General features: G+C 36.6%; 1 protein-coding gene across 2 annotated transcripts in view; it reads left to right on the forward strand.

Annotated features, from left to right (window-relative positions):
* Positions 1-2,939, forward strand: part of LOC131164636 (probable helicase MAGATAMA 3) — a 50,328-nt gene extending 47,389 nt beyond the window's left edge. For both annotated transcript variants that reach the window (XM_058121971.1, XM_058121972.1), the window contains 5 exons: positions 86-170; positions 1,049-1,417; positions 1,575-1,697; positions 1,805-1,891; positions 2,180-2,939. In XM_058121971.1, the coding sequence (XP_057977954.1) occupies positions 86-170; positions 1,049-1,417; positions 1,575-1,697; positions 1,805-1,891; positions 2,180-2,404 (889 nt within the window). In that variant the 3' untranslated portion in view covers positions 2,405-2,939. The remainder of the gene's footprint in view (positions 1-85; positions 171-1,048; positions 1,418-1,574; positions 1,698-1,804; positions 1,892-2,179) is intronic.
* Positions 2,940-27,765: the final 24,826 nt, after the last annotated feature.

Consider the following 27,765-nt stretch of genomic DNA (forward strand, 5'->3'; position numbering starts at 1 on the left):
TTTATGATGATCATAATGCCTTTCAGTCAATTTTGGGTTTGTTATAGTTGATGGATCTCCAGTTCTTGGGTGTTGTGTCTTTTAGATATGGCATGAGCTTGTTCAAGAGATTCCAGAAGGCTGGATATTCTGTACAGATGTTGAAGACCCAGTACCGCATGCACCCAGAGGTTAGAAAAGAACTTTACATAGTTTCATGAATATAGATGTTTATGTTATCATAATTCGTGTTGACTGTTATATATTATCTCAATGGTAGTCATGACTTGGAGTCAGGTATCTAGTGCCGATGGAACAACTAATCTTAGGTTCAAAATGGTGAAAATGATTTATGGAAACAGCTTTAGATCAATAAATAGATCACCAAGGGCCTGTTTTTGTCAACTTTGAAGTAAACTGACTTTAGTCATGAACTTTAAGCTAACATGCAATAATTTAGTGCGGAAGCAATCGTTGTTCTAAAATAAGATTTGGAGATGGCTTTTAACAACCTACTTCCCGGCAAAAAATAAGAGCCTATTTTCTTCCTGAAGTGGTCTTACGCTGAATATCATTTTCTAACTTTCTACATCATTCACCATACAAATTGTTGAAGACTGGCCTAGGATTTACACCATGAAATTTCTTTCATTGAAAGATATCTGAAACAGGGCCTGAACTGTTTGATATAAATCCAAGAAAATACGATTTACCATGTTGAAGACTAACCTAAGAAGAGTTGTATGCCTTGAAATTGCTTCTGTTAAAAGATGTCCGAGAAATTGCTTCATAGTGTGGTACATGCACACACATTCACTTATCTGGTTTATGGTTTAAATCTTGAAGCTTTAGTTTTCTCCATTGGATGATACATTGGGTTTTTAACCAAGGATTCTGGAAGTTGGGTATGATGGAACCGTATAGATGTCCAGATGCAGTTTTTGTAGTAGAATTGGCCTTATATATAATGAGTCCCATTCCAAACTCGATTTATTGATACTCTCTGATCTGACTACAAGCTTTGTTTGAGTATTTGTTTAAACTTGCCCAAAGATATTTTTTCAAACAGATAAGAAGCTTTCCTTCGAAAGAATTCTATGCTGAGGCGCTGGAGGATGGGCCTGATGTCAAAGACCAAACAAAGCGTAAATGGCATGACTGCCACTGCTTTGGGCCATTTTGTTTCTTTGATGTCCATGATGGGAAAGAGTCCCAGCCCTCGGGAAGTGGATCTTGGGTAAATATTGATGAAGTTGAGTTTGTCCTCCAAATGTACAGTAAATTGGTGAGTAAATATCCTGAGCTTAAGTCAAGTTCCCAGCTTGCAATTATATCACCATACAGATATCAAATCAAGCTCTTCCGCAAACGGTTTCGGGAGACATTTGGGGCTGATTCAGATAAAGTTGTCGATATCAATACGGTAGATGGGTTCCAGGTACAGTATGTTTCTTGATAAAATTCACTGTCCAAATGCTCTCTTCTCTGAGTTCATCCAAATCAATTTCATTAAATTGCTAGAATAGTTTTATCAAATGTAATGCAATGTGAATTTTAAAAAATATTATCAAAATTTCTGCTTTATGTTCTTTCAGGGACGGGAAAAAGATGTTGCAATCTTCTCATGTGTAAGGGCAAATAAGGACAGAGGCATCGGCTTTGTTGCTGATTTTCGGAGAATGAATGTTGGGATTACCAGAGCGAGGTCTACTGTCTTGGTATGGTTTTACAAGTTTACGATAATTTCTGCAGAGCATGTTTATTTTTAAATCTCACTTCATTGCAAGCAAGTTTAGTTTGTTCTTTTTTTCTTGTCCTGTGGTAGGTTGTAGGATCTGCATCAACATTGAAGAAAGATGAACATTGGAAGAACCTAATTGAGAGTGCTGAAAGGAGAAATTCTCTATTTAAGGTGAGTTGTTTAGCAAGCTATTGGAGAAAAATATTTCCACGCATTGTGGGGACTATACTGACTTCAACATCACAAACTCTACATTTCATAAAGTTTATCATGAATTCCAAAATTGTTGGATCAATCAAAATTGAAAATGTGTGGCTGCTTCTTTTGTCCCTTTTCATGCATTTTCCTTGCTTTTTTATTAGCTTTTCCAATTTTCATGTGACAATTTCCTAATTATTCCTGGTATGCTTTCCAATAGCTCTCTTCTGAATCCAGAATTGATAAAGTTCTTTTTTGCAGGTTTCTAAGCCTTACAATGCATTTTTTAGTGATGAGAATTTGAAATCTATGGAAGTAAAAGATGAATCCATGCCTACAGAAATGGAGGCACATATTGATGAGCTGGAAACTAATGCAACCATGTATGGCAATCCTGGTGAAGCTGATCAAGGGCAACCAGTTGAAAATGACTATGGGGATGGAAATGAATATGGAGGGGATGATTTGGGCTACGATGAGGATTAAGTCCAATCATTCCTTGGGCAGTCAATTTTGAACGCTCACAGTTTGGTTTACTGATAATTTGGATCGCTGGCCATAGATTACAAAAATTTTGAATATTCCATTTTGAATTATTAGTTATTGCAATTATTATTGTTGAAAGCAGAGACCATTAGCTGTGTTCCTGGCAACATTAGCACTCTTCTGGATTCTGTGCTGGCTGTCTATTCAACTGGTGTAATTTACAAATACTCTAATCTTGGGTTTTGCAGAGGGAATTGTACGGGACACCAAAGAAAGGTAACTGCACTAGTGTCATTAAGGTCCTCGCTACTAAAGACCCTTTCAAAATTTTCCCAAGAGCTTGTTTTCAACCAATTTTATGGAAAAAACGTTAGTACGTGTCTTAGTGGGTACAAACGAAATTAGGTTTAGTTATTTTTGCATGATTTTTGTGTAATTTTTCTTATTTCATTCAATTTCTTTTTATTTTTGGTTGTCCTGTAAATCAGATATGACTGTAAAATTATTTTGCAGCAATTTAAAGCCGTTTTGATTATTTTTTATTTTTTATTTTTCTTTTGGTACTATGAAAAACAATGATAAAGAACAAAATGTAAAATTTAGTAGCAGCAAATAATAATTTTTAGCTAATTGGAGGCATTAGTTTCATCGTTGGATTTGCTTTTCAAGAATTCAATTCCCTACAAGTGCTTATAAATATCGTTCAATCTAATTTCTTTAGATATCTAACATAACAAGGCTATATAATGAATGTATTAGAGATGTGTAATTGTTAACAAGGGTTTCAAGCATGGTTTAAAACTCGGGTCAGCAACCGATCCGGTGAAACCCTTAGGTTAGTTGGGTCAATTTGGTGGCTGAACTGGTGTTACCGGTATGATATAAGAATGTACATTGATATGTGTTTTGTGCATGTAATAATGTTATTATAAAAATAAATTTAGACCGGTTCTATATATTTTGCAAAAATGTTCGATTAAAATCATGCATTAACAAAGTAAAGGGACAATGACAAATAAATTCGAGCGAATTTTGAGTTTAAACTTTTAAAAATGTAATGTAAATTATACATTTAATACTTATTGCTTTCTCATTCAAATATGTGAAGTCTGTAGCAGCTATGATTGTACACGGTTCCGTGCGGTTCGGTTTTGGCTAGAACTAAAAATTGAACCCAAACCGAAATTGAACTAAAATAATGCTTTAATTGAAAACTAAAAATGTGGTGGTTTGGTTGCGATTTTTTGGTTTTAAACCGATTTTTTGTATAAAAAAATAACATTTATTTTTCATAAAGTTAAAAATTTATTGAACATTTTAATTTTGTATAGGGACTCATAAATTTAACAAAATAAAATTTATTGGGCACTTTTAACAAAAATAATTTTTATTTTTCATAAAGTTCTTAAAAATTTATTGAACGCTTTTATTTTTTATAGTGGCTATATTACATGTTATATTTTTACTAGCCATATTATATATATATATATATATATATATATATATATATCTTATATAAATCGATTTTTCGGTTTTTTTCGATTTGATTTCAACATAAAACCGGAATCGAACATTTCTATTTTTGAAAATCGAAAACTGAAAAACCAAACCTTTTATAGTTTCGATTTGATTTTGGTCCGCTTTTCGGTATTTTGGTAATTTTTGTACACCCCTAGTAGCAGCCTTTTGGGAGCTGTCGGATTTTTATATGGGTGTTTTGGAATGCAAAAGGCAATTCGAAGGATGGCATGGTGGTGCCCATAATGCTTGGAGAATGCGAACGCTCAAGCCCTAGACTCAGTGCCCAGGGCCGTCAGATTTCAAACACATTTTTTCCCTTCAACTCCGGTTCAGGCCAACTTCTTCCGGGTCAATGCCAATTCGCACCAGATTCGGTTCTTAGGGATTGACCAGGCTGATTTTGTGGCTGGTTCTGGTTAAATCGTGTTAAACTGACCAGGCTGATTTGAAAACTATTGCTTCAAGTGAATCAATTAAGAATGACTTGATGGATATTTATATATATATATATATATATATATATATATATATATATATATATATGCATGGCAAGCCACTTGCATGTTTACTACAAGATATTAGTTCAATAGCAATCGGTGATGATATTGTTAAGGCATGTACTAAGCACTTGTTGCACTATACCCCCTTATATTAAAACAATCAACACATAATCATCTTAGAGGTTGTTTGGTTTGTAGCATTAAAAATTGTCCGGAGGAATGATACTAGGAATCTCACTTTTAGGAATAACATGTTTCTCACGCGGAAATATTTTGTTTGGTTCGCATGCTAAGATTTCCAAGAATGTGCATAGGATTCATATTCCAATGTTGCTTCAACATGAGAATCATGGTGAGTATTTTAAGAAGATGATCCTTAAATCCTTAACATTCATAACAAATATATGAACAACAATTATATTTTTCAATACAGAAACTGATTAAGAATGTTTACTTAATTATATCTATATCCTAAAATTTTCAATAACTTGGTTCTGGTTGAATCGGGTCAGACTAGTTGATTTGGTTCGAGTTTGATAACTATGGTTTCAAGTGAATCAATTAAGAATGACTTGACAAAATTTTTTTATTTTTGCAAGTAGAAGAAAAAAATCACGATGGTTGGCAACTACAATAAACATATATGCTCTACTCCATCATTTATACACCATAGTGACTATTATAACCTGAGGTATGAAACCAATAATAATTACAACAATTAAATGAATTAAAAAAGTATAAAAACTAATTTGGAATAATGTGATAATTAGGATAATTGTTATGTTTTTTTTTTAAAGAAAAGAGTGACAATTTTTAACTTTTATATTTTTTAAAAAATATTTATTTACAAGTTTAAAAGATATAAAAAAAAAACTCTAAGAACAAATGAATTATTAGTTAGATTTCACTTTTTTTTTAAATTATCTTTAATTTTTATTATTTTAAATTTGAGATCCCTAAGAGTTTCCTTTTCACATTTATTCATTTACCTTCTTTTTTTGTCTTCCATGGCAAAAACCAAGGGAGGATCTTCTTGTGCCCCAAACAAAGGCAAGGCACTCAAAACCCCAATTCAAGGGTCACTAAGGGGTTTTCCCAAGAGGAATCAAGTGGCTCCCTTGGTTAATCTTGCAGCTTGAGGATCAAAGAAATCCCTTGCCTAACCAAGGAACCCCATATTCCTTCTAATATTCTTTTTTGTCTCCCTAATTTTGAAGAGAGAGCTTGCCACCCCCAAATAGGGGAGTTAAGTGTCTATGGAAGGCACTTAAGATTGGTTTTCATTTCCCTCTCCACCCCTTCATGGTAGATATTTATAGCTTCTACAACTATGTCCCTTAACTTCTCCCAAACTATTGGCAGATCCATATTGGGTTTATTGTTCACTGTCAAAGTATGGGTGTGGTCTAATGTCAAATACTTCTAGTATTTCTTCTCCTTTAAACATCATCTCTAATTTAAGGGTGGTTGTACTTTTGTGCCTATTTGGACAAAAAATTCATGCCTCCCATTAAGTCATCCATCCACAACTTGAAGGGAAAATTGGTCTTCATTTTGTCCAAGAAAAGAGTGGCTAGTAAGTACTATGTAAAAGGAGCTCATCCTTGACATCTACTTCAGCACTCAATGGAGCAATATACAAGTGGAGCAAGTTGCCTCCCTTTGAGCTCAGCGAGTTCCATCCTTTAAGGAGATACTAATCAAGGCTAGGCTTGGCCTCCCATTGTGCTCTGCCAAGCTAAAGGTAATAACTTCTCACTCCTGGCATGCTTGATGCCTTGTTTGTTTTCTCCTTTTTATGGTACTAACTTATTTTACATGTATTTTTCTAATAGGGTAGCCATCCTAGTAGCCAAGGTCCCAAACTCCTCCTTCAACTTAGGACACCATGGAGATGGCCATCAACAACACCACCTAGGACACTACTCCTCACAAAGCTAGCCTTGACAATAGAATGAAGGAATCTGTCAAGGCCTTTAGTTTAGTAGCCTAATCCCTAGTGCCACCAAGATCAACAAAGAGAACTCAAGGTCAAAGCTTTTCTGTTGCTTGGGCACATCCAAAAATGCTCCACAACCATTTTCCCCTTCAACTACTTTAAAGGGGCCAGGGGCTTTTATTTTGTGGACTTCCATTATAAGATGCTACAGACCTACAACCCCAAACTCCTCAATCTAACACAAATGGTTTGATTCTAATAGGCAACCTCCTCCTTCCTTTAATGTTATTTTATGCGATTTTTCTTCTCATTTGGTCATTTTTTGAAACTAAGTTGCATTGGCTTGCTTATAAAATTATATCAACAATTCTATACTATCTTGGTGAGGCAAAGCAACAAAGGGATGAGTTGCAATAGAAATATTGTGCCTCCATCATGAATAATGCTAAGTTGACTATCCTAGTGAAAGGTGGTCAAGGTTATTGTTGGCCTAATAAAGCTTACAATTCTTATTTTGATGATAACAAATCAAATGATATATTTAATATGTTTCAAGTAAAATTGTTCAGGAAAATAACAGAGCACAAGTGTAAAAGAAAGTTCATGGATTATAAAGAGCATGAAGAATAAAGTCATATTGAGAAAAGCTTAAAGGAAAGAATGCAACTACAAAGATGATGGAAGAACAAGTTCGAAGACTAAATTATACTTTTAAGGATATTCTCAAATGTAAGTACTTCGAAGTAAATCTTAAGTATAAAGAAATTTGAACCTCATAAAAATTCAAAAATATGTTTTTATATATATACTCTAAAGAATATTTCTTAAATCCATAAAAAGAAAGGGTTTAAGAAAAGAAAATTTTTTGAAATAATGATGTTTTTAAACATATTTATTTCAAAATATTTGGAAAATCAAAAATATTTTTTTTAAACATATATACTCTAAAAAGTATTTTTTTTTTTTTAATAAATAAAAAGGGCTTAAAAAGAGAAGATTTTTAAAACCATGTTTTTAAACATATTTATTTCAAAATATTTGGAAATGAATTTTAGGAATCTTTAGGAGTAATGGATGATTTCAAAAAACTCTATAAATAGTTCTAATCTCAAACATTTTAAATTAGAGAAAAGAAAGTGCAAAGAAAGAGAGAAAGAACTTTGATAAAATATTCAAAAGAATTTTGAAATTGAGAAATCCTCTAAAGTTTCCAGATCAAGTGCTTTTCAACAACTTTTCTGATCCAGAGATATTCAAAGGCTTTTAGATCAAAGTAGGTTTTTTTAAAAGGTTTTAGATCAACTAATCTTCAAGTATTCAAAATTTTGTTTTCAAAGGATCTGAAATTCTTTTAAGATAAACTCTTTAATCTGAAATCGATTTATATTCTGAAATTAAGTTTTCAAACGATCAAAATTTTTATCTTCTTTGAAAAATTATTTGATAATCCATACCAAGTAATTGAGCTTGAAATTTCTTATATTTAAATTACTTTGAGGTATAAAGTGAGCTGATTGGTGTATTAATTCACTCTACTGTGAGAGTTTTCTTTTGTACACATATTCCTTCGTTATCTTTCTTAAACGATTCTGAGTTGTTGAATCGTTGAACCAAATAAGGGGTTGTTATTTGGAGAGGCAGGCTCTAGCCTAATTGAAGGAGTGCATTGTAAGTTGGTATTGTTCCACCAGGTAAAGGAACTGAGATAGTGAAATCCTTTGGTGTTTTTGCCAAAGGCGAGGACGTAGGCTGTGTTGAAGCCGAACCTCGTAAAAACTCTTGTCTCCTTCTCTCTACTTTAATTTACATACTTTATTCGCTTTTGTTATAAAATTTATGAGTGCAGGTTGCAGGATTTAAATTAAGTTCTTAATCAATAGAAAGTACGTTTTGATTAATCTTTTGCGGAAATCCAAAAGGGGAGTACGTTGATTAATTTGCAGAAATCTTAATCAAGTAAAGTGAATAATAAAAGGTTACAGGGAAAGCAACAGAAGCCTAAATGTTATTGATTGATTGATTACATTAATTGAATTATTATTTTAAATTCCAATTTTCTTAAGTGTTGATATATATTGTATTTTGCTGGGTTATTAAAATTAGAAAACTTATAAATCAAATAAAATTAAAAGATTTCCAATTCACCCCCCCCCCCCCTCTTGGGAAACTATTCTTCATTTCAGTTATGTAGGAGAGGCAAACAATACCCAATGACCTAATGAGTCACACGACAAGAGGGGAGAGAGCAACAATCACTCACTCAAAGGTAGATTGATCCTTCTCCAGCTTAGTGTCACATATCGATTTTCCATGAGATAGCTCATGCCTACATTATCAATCTTTTTTCAATTCTCAAAGGAGAAACCCAATTTGATACCATTTGTCATGGGCGATAGATTTCCCAATGTCACAAGGAACCATCATTTGCCTTAATTTGCCTAACATGTGTCTACGTCCGTGCAATGACAAAACTAAACTGAGTCCTACCTAGTCGTACTTATTCTTATCCATGGAAACACTTCAATGTCTAAATGGTCAATTTTCACAATATGATCACCATTGAAATGGCATTTTAAAATTGTACTGAACTGTATATATGAAAATAAATAATTTCTCAATAATGTATTTTTGACTCAATATAGCCCATTTATAGTAAATTTGCCCATATATACATAAAATAAAACACCATGTACCGCTGAAGTAGCATCGTCATGCTTTCCAATCAACATGTTTCCCCCCCACAACAGGTTGTACGACCCAAAGGCTAGACTTAGCATATGGTTAGCCGACCATAGCTAAGTCAGAAAAAGGTAGTAAGTACGATTGTGCCTACCCTATACCTGGAACTGTATCGGGAGGGTCATCCGAAACTACATCAGGAGGGGTCCCCCGGAACTACATCGGGAGTAGTACTGTACCCAGGCCACAAATTGACTATCCATTATCACACTATCATCCCAGTGTGAATGCACTCATTGCCAACACATAGTGTCACGGTCCGACTTTTTCACACCGTTGTGAAGGGCCGTGCGGCGCTAGCTAAAGCACTCTTGCTTAATTAGCCAGCCTATTGTTTACCAACATTTATCCACGAAGCACTTTCATTAACATTCAATCAGATAGCAGCGGAAATAATAATCAATTCATGAAAGCCATGGCAACCAAGCAGTAAATATTGAAGCAAACGTAATTCATTAACAAATCCTCCGTTGACATGTTGTACTTAGCGAGGGAGGCAAGTAGGCTAATCACGTTGACAATTGCTAGTGAGTTTTACAATGATTGATGAACACTCACCCTCTCCCTAAAGAGCTTTCTCGGCCATTCTCACTTTGGCACTAGGAAACATCAAAGTGACCGAGGAGTCATACTGCCTTATTTGGCTTACAATGAAATAAATACTGGAAAATAACCCTACACTAGTATTTACATGATGGAAACTCATCCCAAACACACGAGATAAGCGGTCATAGGCAAGCATAATGCCCTGAACAAGCTTAGCCCGTGACATTCTCCCCCACTTATGCGGTCGACGTCCTCGTAGACTTTTGGCGATAGGTACACTTCAACTTTGTCCACGAATGGCTTCAAATCTTCCGCAGAAATCCAGCTGATTTCTTTATCATCAAGGCACTTCCACTTCACTAGGAACTTCTGCCGCTTCTTCCTTGAGGATAGGAACTTTCTGTCTACAAGGATCTCTTCAACATCATGTCTGTCAGGTGCACTGTCTTCAACTCTGCACTGTTTGACTGACTTCTGCTCAGGTCGTTGGTGTTGGCGTTGAATGGCTTGAGGCAATTGACATGAAATTGCGGTTTTCTCTCCTGATCTGCCCACTTCTTCATCTGCTTAGAAGCTTTCTCCAAATAGGCTTGGGCAAACTCTGCATTCTTTCTCCCTTCGCTGGTGAAGATGTACGCCCTGGGACTCTTTCGTCTGTGCGGCTCGCCCACTGTGTGAGGTAACAGCGGCAGCTGGCCTATAACAAGCTCAAAAGGGCTCTTGTTGGTTGTTGAGCGCCTTTGGGCGTTGCCACAAAACGGAGCCACATCAAGTAGTTGCACGCCACTCTTCTGGTTGTCATTGACACAATGGCGCAAGTACTCATCTAGTAGCTCTCTGAATCTCTTCATCTGTTCGTCTGTCTGTTGATGATAACTCGAAGAGATGTCAAGGTGTGACCTGAATATCCTGAAAAACTCTGTTAAGAAGTTGTCAGTGAACATTAAATCTTGGTCACAAATAATAACTTGGGGAACAACCCAATATCTCACAATAGTCACAAGGAACAATTGTGTCGTCCCCTCTGCCGAACAGTACTTTGGTGCGGCCATGAAAGTACCATACTTCTTCCACTCCCCCTTGTCTTGTTGGCAAGTGAGACAAGTTTTGGTATAATCAACCACATCATCCTGCGTGTGCGGCCAATAATACCTCCCCAGTAGTCCTGTCCTTGGAGTCATTCTCCGCGAATACCCCTCAACGAACTTCCTGTAGTATCCAGTAAGGCCAAGAAAGGAACGCAACTCCTTCACTGTTGTGGGGATCTTCCGTTCTTGAATCATCCTTACCTTCTCCATACCCCTCCGGATACGACCTTGTTCAATGACTTGACCAAGGAATTTGTTGCTCCGCTGAGCGAAAGAGAAATTCTCCTTCTTCACATTCAGGATGTTTCCCTTCAGCCTATCGAACACCTTCCATAGATGCTCTTCATGTTTCCTCTGAAATGACACCGATGCTCCCAACGGTGTTTTGGAAGGGCGAACACATCCCGCTTCCACTTCATCAAGTTGCTTCCCCAACTCTACTATCTCTCTAGGCGCAATCCAACATGGCCTTTTAGCAGGTGGTTTCACTCCTGATAACAACTCGATCTCTTGCTCCACAGTCCGTCGTGAAGGCAAATTTTGGGGCAGCTTATCCGGCAACACCTCCTTATCCTCATCCAACACCGCTTGGATGGTCGTAGGCTCTAGCTCTTGGCCTACCTCTTTGTCTACCACCACTGTGGCTAGACGTGTCTTCTCACCCTGACCCAATCCTTCATTGAGTTGTATAGCTAAAAGGGACTTCCCTTCATCTCCTTTCGTTGCAACGACTTGCACCATGCATGAGTGATCTCCCATCAGACACAGGGAACCAGCCGAAGGCATCAGCACTGCCCTCGTCCCCATTAGGAACTCCATTCCTAGAATGACTGGATAGTCATCCAATGGCACCGCTATGAAATTCGCATGACCTTCCCACTGTCCAAGCTTTATAACCACTTGCTTGGCTACTCCCAGAGTAGGCTGGGCTACAGAATTAATAGCTTTCACGAGTCCTGTATCCTTCTCTAAGGATAAGTTGAGTCTCCCTACTTCCAACTGCGAAACAAAATTATGAGTAGCTCCCGTATCCACCATAGCGCGAGTACTCTTCCCATTTATCCTCAAGTCCACAAACATTAACCCTTTTGCTCGTGTAACTTTCGGTGTTTTTGTCTGCTTTTCCAATGCGTTCACCAACCGCACTGAACCCACCCTCAGGGCATCATACTCTTCCCCATCATCTTCCACTTCCTGTTCTATAATGGAAGCCTGTAAGGCATTAAGTGATGCTTTGTGAGGGCACTCAAAAACTCTATGAGGACCTCGACACAAGAAACACTCAATTTTACTCTTCCCCTTTCCATTGGGTGTGTTGAACCCTTGAGACGACGAAGCTTCCTGTGAGGTTGATGATTTAGGGTTGGCTCCCCCACTCTTGGGTTTGCCATTCCTGAAAGATTTTCCACTGTTTCCCTCTCCACCAAACCGTTTGGACGAAGCGGTCTCATCACCAGCATAGTCTGTCAAGCGTTCTGCAGCCACTTGTGCAGTTGACAAGTCTTGAACCCTTTGTCTATGAAGTTCAGTTCTTGCCCATGGTTTCATCCCCTAAAGAAAATAGAACAACTTGTCCTTCTCCGACATATCCCGAATATCCAACATTAAAGCAGAAAATTGTTTCACATATTCACTGATTGACCCCGTATGCTTGAGATCTCTTAGTTTTCTCCTTGCATTATACTCAACATTCTCAGGAAAGAATTGGGCCTTGAGCTCTCTCCTCAAGTTTGCCCAACTATCAATTACATAGATCCATTTTCAATTTCTCTGTACTTAGTACGCCAACATAGTTTGGCATCACCAACCAAGTACATGGTCGCAGTATCCACCTTTGCCTGTTCTGAGGCCATCCTCACAACGCGAAAGTACTGCTACACATCAAACAAGAAGTCCTCTAACTCCTTGGCATCTCAGGCACCCCCATACGTCCTAGGTTCTGGCACCTTGGTTTTGCTAACTCTCAGAGTGTTGGAGTTCCCCATAGCAAGAACCATCACATTTACCTTTGCATCCAGATCTGCCATCCGGGCTTGCAAAGTTTTCACAGTGTGGCGAAAGTCCTCTGACATGTCGCCTATCAAACCTGCTTGATGTTTTTGTGATCCCATCACTTCATCAACAAGTTCTCTCATCTGGGCCACCTCAGCGGCCATAGTGTTGGTTGTTTCCTCAACCTGTGCTTCCAGCACGCTGATCCTCTCAGCATTGTTTAGTGCCATGGTCACTTACCAAAGCTTCCCAAATCCAACAACGAAGGCAATCGAATTCACGTAGCAACTCAACCTTGGGCTCTCACCAAGTGTCACCGACTTGGCTCTGATACCAAATGTTGCGGTCTGACTTTTTCACACCGTTGTGAAGGGCCATGCAGCGCTAGCTAAAGCACTCTTGCTTAACTAGCCAGCCTATCGTTTACCAACATTCATCCACGAAGCATTTTCATTAACATTCAATCAGATACTAGCGGAAATAATAATCAATTCATGAAAGCCATGGCAACCAAGCAGTAAATATTGAAGCAAACGTAATTCATTAACAAATCCTCCGTTGACATGTTGTACTTAGCGAGGGAGGCAAGTAGGCTAAGCATGTTGACAATTGCTAGTGAGTTTTACTATGATTGATGAACACTCACCCTCCCCCTAAAGAGCTTTCTGGGCCATTCTCACTCTGGCACTAGGAAACATCAAAGTGACCGAGGAGTCATACTGCCTTATTTGGCTTACAATGAAATAAATACTGGAAAATAACCCTACACTAGTATTTACATGATGGAAACCCATCCCAAACACACGAGATAAGTGGTCATAGGCAAGCATAATGCCCTGAACAAACTTAGCCCATGACACATAGCTATGGTACCGTGCTCATAACATAACATCTGACTGTCAGGGTTCTTAAATCATATATGGCAATTTATATAATAAAACTGTAATCATGTATTTACTTTCATAAAAGTGTATAAAACGTAAGTTGTTCATAATTCTATAAAATATCTGTCATACGTTGTCTCAGTATAAAACCGGCATATCAAACTCCGCATCTAGCCGTTATATCAAAATCTCGGCCTATAACCGTCATATCACATCTCGGCTTATAGTCGTCATATCATATTGTGTCACATCTGTTAAAACATATTGTTCATTTATGCCATTCTAAACCATTTTCATGCTACACAATTTTTATCTAATAAATCATAAATATAATAAACTGTCAGGGAAACGTACAAGTTGCTAAAAACAAAGGTATGCGCATCTCCAGGGTTTAATTTAATTTAAACTATACATTTTACTGAAAATAGGAGATGATCAACCCATTCACGTTAGTTTTCCCCAAAAACATATAAAAGTCAAAACAACCATTTTCATATGTCTGATTCATTCAAAAAATCATATATATTGTTTTTGTAAACATATATTGCAATTTAATCGATTCATATTTAAAAAATAACTGACATAATCTAATCCCCTTATCTGTTCCTAAAGAAATTGCCTAAAACCTTTGAAACCACAAAACCTAGCCGCTCGAATCCGCCGAGGATCAGCGACCTACAAGCCGAAAGGAGGATCGAGGAGCACTCATGAGTGATCCGAAAGGCATAGAGGAGAGAGATAGATGAAAGAGAGAGAGAGAGAGAGAGAGAGAGAGAGTATCCAAAAACCTTAATTAAAGAGAGAGAGAGAGAGAGAGAGAGAGGGTTGTGAGAGTTATAAAAAAAAAAAACATTACTTAACCCTTAAGTAACTCAGCCCGCAGGAAAATCGGACAGTTTTCCTGAAATCGTCGACGGTTTGGCCACTTACCGAACCTGTTTTGCCCGTGTAATGCTCTCGGTTGTTTGCCTTTGCAGGAAAACCATCGACGATTTTCTTGAGACTCCTCAAACCGTCAACGGTTTGGTCCTATACCAAACTGTTTCCTTCTTTTCCCTTTTCCTTCCCTTTTATTTTATTTATTTCTTTGTTTCCGTGGTTCAAGTTACTACATTCTCACCTCTTTAAAAAAATTTTGTTCTCAAAATTTGCTAACTAAATTTCATCACATCCACTGGATTATCACTGATCTGCTGATCCAACTCTAGGAAAAGTCAGTGGCTACCCACTTAGCAGCCTCATCCCAAGTTTATTAATTACCCTCACTTATGGATGATAAATACCGTGGTTACACACAATGTCTCAGGAGATTACAACACTCATACAAAACTCTCCTAAAGACCATCCATATATTAAAACCAGAAATGACAAATAAACCAAGCAACCTACTCTAAACACTCTATATATACAAAACCAAACACTTACCTACTATCACACTTACTTGTTTAACTCTAAGCCTCTCTGAATAGCTGTGGATACTTCTAACGTATTTCTTTCTCTAATTCCCATGAAGTTTCCTCGACTGCATGATTATGCCAAAATACCTTCACAAGAAGAATTCTCTTAGAATGTAACCCATGTTCCTTATGGTCTAGAATATGAACCGGTATTTCATCATATGTCAAAGTGGCCCCAATCTCCAAAGACTCATAACTGATCCCGTGCGAAGGATCTGGAACATACTTTCTTAGCATGGACACGTGGAACACGTCATGGATCCTAAACATTGTTGGGGGTAATGCTATCATGTACGCCATTGGATCAACTCTCTCAAGAAGTTCGAATGGCCCAATGTATCTAGGGCTTAGCTTACTCCTCTTTCCGAAATCTCGTCACTCCTTTTATCGAAGCAATCCTAAAAAATAGCACATTACTTATTTCGAACTCCAGCTCTCGCCGACGTGTATCCGCATAGCTCTTCTGCCGACTCTGTGCTGCTTTATTCCTTTCCCTGATGAGCTTTACTTTCTCAAAGGTCTGCTAAACAAGTTCCGGGCCCAAAATCTTCCACTTACCAACCTCATCCTAGTACAATGGAGATCGGCACCTTCGACCATACAGTTCCTCATACGATGCCATTCCGATGCTGACCTAGTGACTGTTATTGTATGCAAACTCAACTAACGACAGATATTGAATCCAACTACCCCTGAAATCCAATACACACATCCGTAACATATCCTCTAGAATCTGAATGGTCCTCTCGAACTGTCCATCGGTCTGTGGGTGAAATGCAGTTCTGAAAGTAAGTTGAGATCCCAATGCTTCCTATAAACTCTTCCAAAATCAGGAAGTGAACCGCGGGTCCCTATCTGAAACGATGGACACAACCACCCCATGTAATTTGACTATTTCCTTAACATAAAGTCCTATCAGCCTATTCATGGAATAATTGACTTTAATCGAAACGAAATGGGTAGTCTTTGTTAGTCGGTCAACAACTACCCAAATAGCATTCTATCCATAAAGTACTAATAGTAGACCCATGACAAAATCCATGGAAATGTGCTCCCACTTTCACTTAGGAATGAGAAGTGGTTGCAATGGTCCTACTAGCCTATGATGCTCGGCCTTCAGCTACTGACATGTCAGGCACTGCTCTATAAAATAGGCGATCTCTCTTTTCATGTTAGTCCACTAGAAAGATATCTGCAGATCCCTATACATCTTTGTGCTCCCTAGATGCACTGTAAAGAGTGAGCGATGTGCCTATTCCAGAATGACTTGTTTGATCTCGGCGTCATTCGGTACACATATTCTGGTAAAGAACCTCAACACCCCATAGTCTAAGACGTTAAAATTTGTCCTCAAAGCACTCTATACGCCATTCACAATCTCTACTAGCTCTACATCTTTCATTTGAGCTGTCTTGATCCTTTCTCGTAAGGTCGGTTGAACAATCAAGCTAGCAATGAACGTTTGGTGATTTCCTTCCACTAACTCCACACCCAACCTTTTTAGGTCCATCCTGATCCGATGCTGAACTACAATGGCTGAGACTGACGCACCCACTGACTTCCGACTCAAAGCATCAACTACCACATTAGCCTTTCCTGGGTGGTAATTGATGGTACAATCGTAGTCCTTTATCAACTCAACCCATCTTCGTTGCCTCATATTCAACTCCTTCTAGGTGAAAAAGTACTTAAGACTCTTATGATCAGTAAAGATCTCGCACCTTTCACCGTATAGGTAGTGCCTTTAGATCTTTAATGCATAAACTACCGCTACTAATTCCATGTCATACGTAGGATAGTTCTTCTCATACTCCTTGAGTTGACAAGAAGCGTATGCGATGACCTTTCCCTACTGCATCAAGATGCACCCGAGTCCTTTCTGAGATGCATCATTGTAGATAACGAATCCACCATCTCCTGATGGAATGGTCAACACTGGGGCAGTGACTCATCATTGTTTCAGTTCCTGAAAACTCTGCTCACACTCACCAGTCCACTTAAACTTTATGTTCTTTCTTGTAAATTGTGTCAAGGGACTTTATAGTCTAGAAAATTCCTCTACAAATCGGCGGTAATATCCTGCCAGACCTAAGAAACTTCTAACCTCATGCACATTCTTTGATCTCGCCCAATCAACTACCACCTCTATTTTGCTCGGGTCCACTGAAACACCTTCCCTGGACACTACATGTCCCAAAAATGCAACTAGTTCCAACCAGAATTCGCATTTCTTGAATTTAGCAAACAACTTCTTTTCTTTTAGTACCTGAAGTACCAACCTCAAATGAGTTGCATGTTCCTCAGGGCTCCTCGAATAAACTAGGATGTCATCGATGAACACAACCATAAGCTGATCTAAGTACTCGTGGAACACCCTGTTTATTAGGTCCATGAATTCCGTAGGAGCATTGGTCAATCCAAAAAGCATAACTAGAAATTCATAATGGCCATACCTAGTGCGAGAGCCGTCTTTGGTACATCCTTTGATTTAACCCTCACGTGGTGATACTTGGATCACTGATGGATCTTGGAGAAGACTTGTGTGCCTTGTAGCTGGTCGAATAGATCGTCAATGTGGGGTAACGAGTACTTGTTCTTTACTATCACTTTATTGATTTCCTTGTAGTTGATGCACATCCTCATCGACCCATTTTCTTCTTTACAAACAACACCGGTGCTCCCTAGGGTGATACGCTCAATTTGATAAACCCCTTGTCAAATAGTTCTTGTAGCTGCTCCTTCAACTCCTTTAGTTCCGCTGGAATCATTATGTATGGAGCTTTAGAAATGGGCACCATCCCTGGAAGCAAATCAATGGCAAACTCCACTTCACGATCAGGAGGCAATCCCCGTAAGTCTTCTGGAAAAACATCCAAGAACTCCCTTACCACGGGGATATCCTCTAGCTTAAGTTCTTCCCTTGGTACTTCTTTCAAAAACGCTAGGTACCCCTGGCATCCCTCTAGGAGTATCCTCTTTGCCTGAATAGCTGAAAGAATCTGTGGTGCAGAGCGCACACATGACCCGACAAATTTAAACTCCTGCTCCCCAAAAGGTTTGAACACTACCTCCTTCCTATGGCAATCAATAGTTGCGTAACTAGATGCTAACCAGTCCATCCCCAAAATGACATCAAAACCATGCATGTAAAAAACAATCAAACTAGCAAGCAGCATTCTCCTCTGAATCTCCACTGGGTAGTTTTTAATCACTTTGCTACACACTACCACTAACCATGTCGGTGTGACCACACCTAACTCGGCATCTAACAATTGTGTCTCTACCGCGCATAATTTGATGAACCCCCGAGATGCGAAAGAGTATGTCGCTCTTGAGTCTAACAATGCAATAGCTCTATTTGAAAGCACATAAATGTTATGTGTTACCACATCTCCTGCATTCTTGGCATCGCCTGGAGTCAAGGAATACACCCACGCCTAGGTCGTGCCCCTTCTGGTAGTTCCTACGCAGTGCCTAATTACCTCCCTGATATTGCTGCTACGGGGGTGCGTTGTTCCACGTCATGCAGCAATCTTGCGCCTTATGTCTGGCCCTACTGCACTAGAAGCAACCACCTAATCTACCCCAGCACTCCCTCAGATGCCTCCTGCCACATGTAGGGCAAATAGGGTATGATGAGGTACCCTGAAATGCTCCACCACCCATATTCTATCGCTAGCCTCCGCTGTTACCATACTTCCTCCAAGGAACTTGACTCACATCCTAATGAGAACAGGAAAACATAGGCCTCTTCTTTGGGTTTTGAACCCCCACCTCTCCCTGTAGGCTCGTCTCTGTCATGGTGGCCTTATCCACTAGTGTAGAGAAATCTTGCACCAGCAACATAACCATCTACTTAAAAATCTCCTACCTTAGATGTAGAGGCCTGAAAAATATAGTAATTAAAATAAATAAGGAAAAGAAGAATATGGTTTGGGTATAGCCCAAACCGTCGAAGGTTTCATGAGGAAGCAAGGAAATTGTTGATTAAGGTGTAATCCCAATAGGGGGTGAATGGGGTATTTTAAAAAATTCTTTGAAACCTATTTACCAATCAATCCTTATTTCTATGTTTAACTAATTAAGGGTAGGGACTTATGTCTGAATTAAAGTTATTTTATCAATGAATTCCTTTTTACCTAATTAAGTGCGTGTAAAGTTATTCAACATACACAAGCAAGCAGGAAATTAAAATACGATGCGGAAAATAAAAAAGGATAAAGGAAGAGAGAATGCAACCGCGATTTTACGAGGTTCAGCCAACTCGACCTACGTCCTCGCCTTGAGCAACCCACTCAAGGATTCCACTAAAATCTCTGCTCCTTAAATTGGGACAGAACTTCCCTTACACTCCGCTGCTTACAAGAGGTACAACTCCCTTCTAATCTGCTACTTACAAGAGGTACAGCTCCCTCCTAATCAGCTGCTTACAAGAGGTACAACTTCCTCCTAATCCGCTGCTTACAAGAGGTACAGCTCCCTCCTAATCCGCTGCTTACAAGAGGTATAACTTCCTCCTAATCCACTGCTTATAAGAGATATAGCTCTCTCCTCAACCCCGGTTCACAAACTGAACCTTGATTACAATTTAATCTGCAAAACACTCAATGTTGCTTCTAACAAAGCTAGTGAGTACAATTCAAAGTCCTAGTACATAATCATATGATAAAACTTGAACCTCGATATGAATGAAACGATAACATCGTTCTATGAATGAAATGCTTCGATACACAATTTCTCTCTTTAACCAAAACTCCCAAGTAATGATATATTTAAAACGCTTTGGAGAATTTTAGGGTTCTTAGTTCACTTTGCAAAAATGCACAAATATATTTGATGTGAACTTATTAATAAAAACTTTGTCTTGAATATTAAATCAATCAAAATCACAAAGTTTTCTTTCAAGTATTCAATCACACAGTGATCTTTGTAATAAGCCAATATATATATATAGATAGATAATGATTTTCAACGATCACAAACTGAATATATTGTTTTTCAGAAAATATCCCTCAAAAAAATGTATATTTATAAATACCAAGGATATTTAATCAAGTGTGAATATATCCAAAATATAGATCCTTTAACAAACACACACTTGAATCAAATCATTCAATCAACAACACAACCTTAATCAAGTAATGATCTTGTTTAAAATAACTATGTATATGTATAGGCACTTTCAAGATCAATCTTTTAATCAAAATAGATTTTTCAATAATAAGCTCTATGAACAATATATATATATATATATATATACTATTGAATCAAAAACCAATCAACCAATTGCTAAACAGCTTTCTTAAGTAATGATCCTTTCAAAAATAATTTTTATATGTTTGTGCACACTCAAGATCAAACTTTTCTAATGAAAATCAAGAACAAGTGATGGGATGAGAAACTCTTGAAAATATTAACTTGAATAATCAAACCTCAATACCAAGTTGACAATCAAGATGTATAAGAGAGATCCCTTTGAGATTCTAAGTTGATTTGCCTAAGCTCGATGAGTAGAAGTTGAAGTGTAGGCAATCGTATATCAATAAGAGCAAGTTTCTCAATATTCTTCAATAAGATGTGTTCTTCTTTTCTTGCGTGTCTTGGCTTGGTTCTAGGGTTTAGATATTTAGTATTTATAGTGTCTTACCCTTAGAATTGATCTCAACCATTGGATCAAAGAAAAAGCTCGCGAGTTCGTTTAATAAAAATCTGATTTTTAAACTTTCCCGTGACTTCAGGCTACTAATGTTGAAGTTCAGGCTCCTAAAGTGACTTCAGGTGACTGAAGTTCCGGGGTCAGGCAACCGAAGTACCTCGGCCTTCTTGCTATGTTTTTCCATTAATTCTTCAGGCTACCGAACTTAATCTTCAGGCTACTGAGGGTGAGTTCAGGCTACTGAAGTCCCCTTTTTCTCAATTTTCTTTTTTTTTTAATTTAAAAATCTATTTTACTTTCTTTCTTGGCTCTTTTATAAAGGTACTTTCTAAGGTTTTAAGAATATTTCTAAGTCCATGAAAGTCCCCTAATGATATGTATGAAATGCATGAATCTTAAAATCATTCTAAGTTATGTTGAGCCTCAAATTAAATCATATGAAAATGTAAGTAAATGAGTTCTAAATTCTCATTCCTAAGATGTTCTTGAACTTTGCCACTTGCATCTTGATTCTCATACTCTTTGAATTCCATGGATCTTGCCAAGATGCGTTAGCTTTACTTTATGGCTTCCATGACTCATTATCTTTCCGTGCATGTTTAATATAAGTCCTATTCACAAACTCAATGCACAGATCAAATACCAAGTGATTTGTCATTATCAAAATCGAATTGGACTCATAGAGTCAACAATATTCCCTTTTTTTATGATGACAAATACACAGGCAAAAATATATGTAATGAGTTACGCCAAACAAGGCTCCCCCTCAATTAATGCATCAAATATTCAATGAAAGACAATATGCTCATGTTCATACACAAAGTGTTTAGCCTGAATCCAAATGAAATATGAAATATGCTCATAATGAATATGCTTATTGATATGATCATGATGTTTTAACCATGACATCAACAACAGTTTCTCCCCCTTTGTATATCTCACCGTTTGCATAACTTCAATAACAATTTTTGCTCCCGATTTTTCTTTACTTCTAATTTTTGTGTGTTATTATTTTTGCTCTCGATTTTTCTCCCCCTTTTGACATCAACAAAAAGGTGCATAATAATAACACATGAATGGACATACCTTTATGTTCTTCTCCCCTTTGAAATCTTAAAGTTTTAATCTTGTTCAACCATTAGATTTTTAACAGACTTTACTTCTCCCCTTTTTACATCAACCATCCCCCTTGCTAATGCATAAGCTTCAACGATTATGTGAGGATACTAAATATTGATTGATGTGATACCAAATGTGGACTAATGCGAAACTAAAAGTTGATTGATTTGATACCAAGTGATTACATCTTAAGTGAAGTTGCTCCCCCTAAATTATGTTATCTAATATAATTCTAGGCAACCATGTTTATTTTAGCTCAAAAAAGTATCTCTCATGTTTTATTCATTTAAGCTCACACACATAGTAGCTTATGCAATTAAAAAAATCTCTCCCGCTTTAGTTCTCATAAAAAAATTTACTCTAGTATATCTCTCTCACCTTTTGGATCTTCAAATCAAATTGTGCTATAGTTATTTACTTTAAGTGCATTCTGAAAAGAATTATAACCAGAAAGACTAATCATATAGATCGTCATTATATCAATGCATTTTAAAACTAGGTCATGTGGTTAACTCAAGCAATTTTCGGCAAAACAATATATTTTTCATTTTGCATATTCAATAGAATCATCATAATTGAGTGCATGCAACAGAAAGTTCACTACACATCTAAGCACAATACATATTGGCAAGCATAATAAGATAGGAAATCATTTCAAGATGCTCCCCCTATGAATTTTAATACTTGCATAGATGAAATGAAATGCTTATACTTATCGAAGATTTATGTCACTACTAGTTCAAAGCCATATAAGCAATCATTGTGAAATCTTTTAGACCAACTAGAGTGATACTTTGATGTACATGAGTTCTTTATGCTTTTTCTCTAGGAATGGAGCTCAGCTCCCCTAATTATTTTCAAGCATGCGACCAATTTAGTTCAGTATAAAAAAATCATTTTGGTTAACATGTTGTATCAAAAATGTACGCAAGAATTTACACATACCTTTCATGATTTGATACCAAAGGTAAACACAAAGTATAATACTCAATGTGATTATGCTTAGGTTTCAGAGCCATAGTATTTCAAGCTAATTTGCTCCCCTTCAGTTTTGCACTTGTCATATTCTTATGTCTTTCCTTATAATCATTCTTCAGCAATTTAGCCGAGTGTTGTAAGATTTTGAATGATTTATACTTGACTTTACCTACGTTGCTTAGAAAACCAAAAAGTCGTAAACCATTTTACTTTAGGGTCATAAGTCTATACTGCTTCTTTTCTTATGGATTTCAATGCATAGGTTTCCTAGTCATTTGCATTTTCATATAGATTGAAACTTATAGCATATAGCTTAGCCATTTGACACATTCAAACTCTTCTAATAGATTTGACTTGAAGTTTGAGAGCTTGTGAATTGAGATTTTGCAAATACTCTTAACAGTTTAATTATCATTAAGTTCAGAAGAATATTCATTGTGTGTGGACAATACTCAAAATATTTTTGTGCAAGCGAATATATCCAACTACATAGACCAAAGAGCAATTTTGAAAAATATTAATTTTGGAACGCTACTCTTTAGGTATTTCTGATTATCCAATTATTGGACGGTACCTTATAAGTATGTCTTCAAATTTTAAGCAAGGGTACTACCCTATAATGGATGAATCTTTACTGGATTGAACATGGTATGGTAGAGATATCTTGTGGAGGATATTGCTTAATCACATATCAAACTTAGGAATTTTTACATTTTAAGCACAAAAGGGATTTTTTATTAAAAATGTCTTGGTAAACAATTTTATCCCCTTAGAGAATGCCCCAGATTTGATTATAATGGGATATCTTTTAATAAGCACTTAAAAGATATAGAGTTTATGATTGTTAGTGCTTGTGGCTAGAGTGATGACTGATTTTAATCCTTTGAGGCTCCAAGAGTGAGTTTAGGATTAGATGAATTTTAATATATGATTTATTCCTAAGACTCTGTCTTATGCATTGGACATGATCTGCTTAACTTAGGATTTTAATATTTAAGCATGTGTTAAGCACTAAGAATTATTCATTAAACAACAAAGCTTTAATCCATTTGGAAGTGAATTTATTCTTCAATGTTATAATTTATGTTACTCATTGCTAAGATATAAAGTTCCCAATATTTTAGCTGTTAATCTCTCAACCTTCACTTTTGAGAACATCAAGATTTGCGTGCTATTCAATATCTTAACATTTTATCCAATCATTACGATATGAAAACATTAGGTAGTTAGATTGGATATCTTGCTTAGAGAATCATATTGACTTAACTTTCTCGTAGGATTCTTAGTATAATAATAGTGCAGTAGATACACATACTAAGATTTACATGTTAAGCATATACTATTCCCAAGCCTATTAGTCATCACGTCCCCCTTTTGTTTATGTGGCTAACTTCACTAAATTCTCAATCCTAAAGTCTAAAGGAGAGTGTTTGGAGTTTGTTCGGTACTCATTTTTGTTTGACTTGCCAAACCTGTTTAAGCTTCACACCTTTCCTTTTAAATGGACAATCAAATTTAATGTGTCCTTTATTTTTACATAATACGCAAGTGGTGTGAGCATACGGACCGTATTAGGTACTAGCATAGAATTTTGACGATTTAACAAAATACCCCATGTATAGGTTCTTTCTTCTCCTATTTTCAATTCCATTGTAACCTATACGTTCTTTGTCTAAGGTCATCTTTTGGGAACCTAAGAGTTTGTCAAAATTTTCTTTTCCCTTAGTAAATGTGTGGATGATCTTAACTTGATCCTCTATCTTTCTTTATAGGTCTTGAATTTTTGGATTCTTTAAGCCTTTGCAAACAACTTGTAATTTTACGAATTCATCGGTCACTTTGTTTGCTTTGCATTCAAGTTCAAAGATTTTAAGATCTTTTGCATTATCACTCAAAATCTTAGATCTTAACTCTTTTAGCTCTTTTGTCATCATATCATTCTTGTTTTCTAATTTCAAGATTTTCAAGTCCTTTTCTTTCTCAACACAACTTTTTGATTCTAAATCCTTCAATAATGCCTCATTCTTGGTTACTGATCTCTTAATTTCTAAATCATTTTCAGTCTTTTCTTTTTCCCAAGAAATATGAGACTCTCGAAACTCTTCTAACTGTTTTGCTAAGTCTTTATTTTCACTTTTCAACATTATTTTCTTTTTGGACATCTTTGTTAACATTTTAAGAGCCTTAGCAAATCCATTTTGTAATTCCTCATAAGATAGCATGTTATCATTATCAGATTCATCATAATATTCACTACCAGAAGTGTCACATGATGTATCACAGTCATTGCATGAATCATTTTGAGAATTTGAATAAAAAGTAGAATGAGTAGAGTATACCTCTTCATCAACCAATGCAACTAGGCCATAGTTTTCTACTACCTTATCACTTGAGTATGGATCTTCCCAAGTAGAGGACTTCTTTCCTTTGGTCTCTCCAAATCTCCTATCGAGTTCTTCCCATATCTCCTTAGCACTTTGATATGACTTGATTTCATGAAAAACATTAGTATCTAAACCAAGCAATAGAATGATCATAGCACTGAAATTTATTTGCATTAATTTCATGTCATTCTCATTTAGCTCATATTCAGATTTAGGGATTTCAACATTATCAATAGTTTTCATAGGAACTAGGTTTCCTTGATCAATTACTCTCCAAGTTCTCCAATCTATGGATTTTATAAAAATAGTTATTCTCATATTCCACTCGATGAAATCTTCACCACAAAACATTGGAGGTCTTGCGAAGATTTGTTCCACGCCAATTGGGGATACACCAAAATAATCCATCGGGATCTTTTTACAAATTAACAATTATGTCTATGTACACATCGCTTTGATACCAATTATTGATTAAGGTGTAATCCCAATAGGGGTGAATTGGGTATTTTTTTAAAAAAAATTGAAACCTATTTACCAATCAATCCCTATTTCTATGTTTAACTAATTAATGGTAGGGACTTATGTCTGAATTAAAGTTATTTTATCAATGAATTCCTTTTTACCCAATTAATTGAGTGTAAAGTTATTCAACATACACAAGCAAGCAGGAAATTAAAATACGATGCGAAAAATAAAAAGGATAAGGGAAGAAAGAATGCAACCGCGATTTTACGAGGTTCAGCCAACTCAGTCTATGTCCTCGCCTTGAGCAACCCACTCAAGGATTCCACTAAAATCTCTGCTCCTTAAATTGGGACGGAGCTTCCCTTACACTCCGCTGCTTACAAGAGGTACAGCTCCCTCCTAATCCACTGCTTACAAGAGGTACAACTTCCTCATAATCCACTGCTTACAAGAGATACAACTCTCTCTTCAACCCCAGTTCACAAACCGAACCTTGAATACAATTTAATCTACAAAACACTCAATGTTGCTTCTAACAAAGCTAGTGAGTACAATTCAAAGTCCTAGTACATAATCATATGATAAAACTTGAACCTCGGTATGAATGAAACGATAACATCGTTTTATGAATGAAATGCTTCGATACACAATTTCTCTCTTTAACCAAAAACTCCCAAGTAATGATATATTTAAAGCGCTTCGAAGAATTTTAGGGTTCTTAGTTCACTTTGCAAAAATGCACAAATATATTTGATGTGAAATTATTAATAAAAACTTTGTCTTGAATATTAAATCAATCAAAATCACAAAGTTTTCTTTCAAGTATTCAATCACACAGTGATCTTTGTAATAAGCCAATACATACATATATATATATATATATATATATATATATAGATAATGATTTTCAACGATCACAAACTGAATATATTGTTTTTCAGAAAATATCTCTCAATAAAATGTATATTTATTAATACCAAGGATATTTAATCAAGCGTTAATATATCTAAAATATAGATCCTTTAACAAACACACACTTGAATCAAATCATTCAAGCAACAACGCAACCTTAATCAAGTAATGATCTTGTTTAAAATAACTATGTATATGTATAGGCACTTTCAAGATCAATCTTTTAATCAAAATAGAATTTTCAATAATAAGCTCTATGAAAATATATATATATACTATTGAATCAAAAACCAATCAACCAATTGCTAAACAACTTTCTCAAGTATTGCTCTTTTTAAAAACAATTTTTATATGTTTGTGCACACTCAAGATCAAACTTTTCTAATGAAAATCAAGAACAAGTGATGGGATGAGAAACTCTTGAAAATATTAACTTGAATGATCAAACCTCAATACCAAGTTGACAATCAAGATGTATAAGAGAGATCCCTTTGAGATTCTGAGTTGATTTGCCCAAGCTCGATGAGTAAAAGTTGAAGTGTAGGCAATCGTATATCAATAAGAGCAAGTTTCTCAATATTCTTTCAATAAGATGTGTTCTTCTTTTCTTGTGTGTCTTGGCTTGGTTCTAGGGTTTAGATATTTAGTATTTATAGTGTCTTACCCTTAGAATTGATCTCAACCGTTGGTTCAAAGAAAAAGCTCGCGAGTTCATTTAATAAAAATCTTATTTTTAAAATTTCCCATGACTTCAGGCTACTAATGTTGAAGTTCAAGCTCCTAAAGTGACTTCATGTCACGCCCCGAACCCGAAAACGGCACCCGGATGTGAATTTAGGAACCTAACCTATCTCTGTATCAATCAAAACATACTTGATACGACATACAATGAGGGTCCAACCCCGTGGGGTACACGGTTGCCCTATATACATACATACAATCATCCATACTATCCAGAATACACATCGGAATACGGTCTTTTATACAATAACAGTATCATGCCAGAGTCTATACAACTAGGACATACATTCCCATAATACAAAACATACCCCAGGTGTCTACAACTATCCCGATAACCTGGATACCAAAACTCGTACCTAGAAGGTACTAGCAGTAGCTACGACACCCTTGCTTCCACCCGCTGGGATGCTACTTACCGCTACCTGAAAGCCCTAAAAAAT

This window comes from Malania oleifera, chromosome 9 (genome assembly GCF_029873635.1).
Source record: "Malania oleifera isolate guangnan ecotype guangnan chromosome 9, ASM2987363v1, whole genome shotgun sequence".
In the NCBI taxonomy this organism is placed as follows: Eukaryota; Viridiplantae; Streptophyta; class Magnoliopsida; order Santalales; family Ximeniaceae; genus Malania; species Malania oleifera.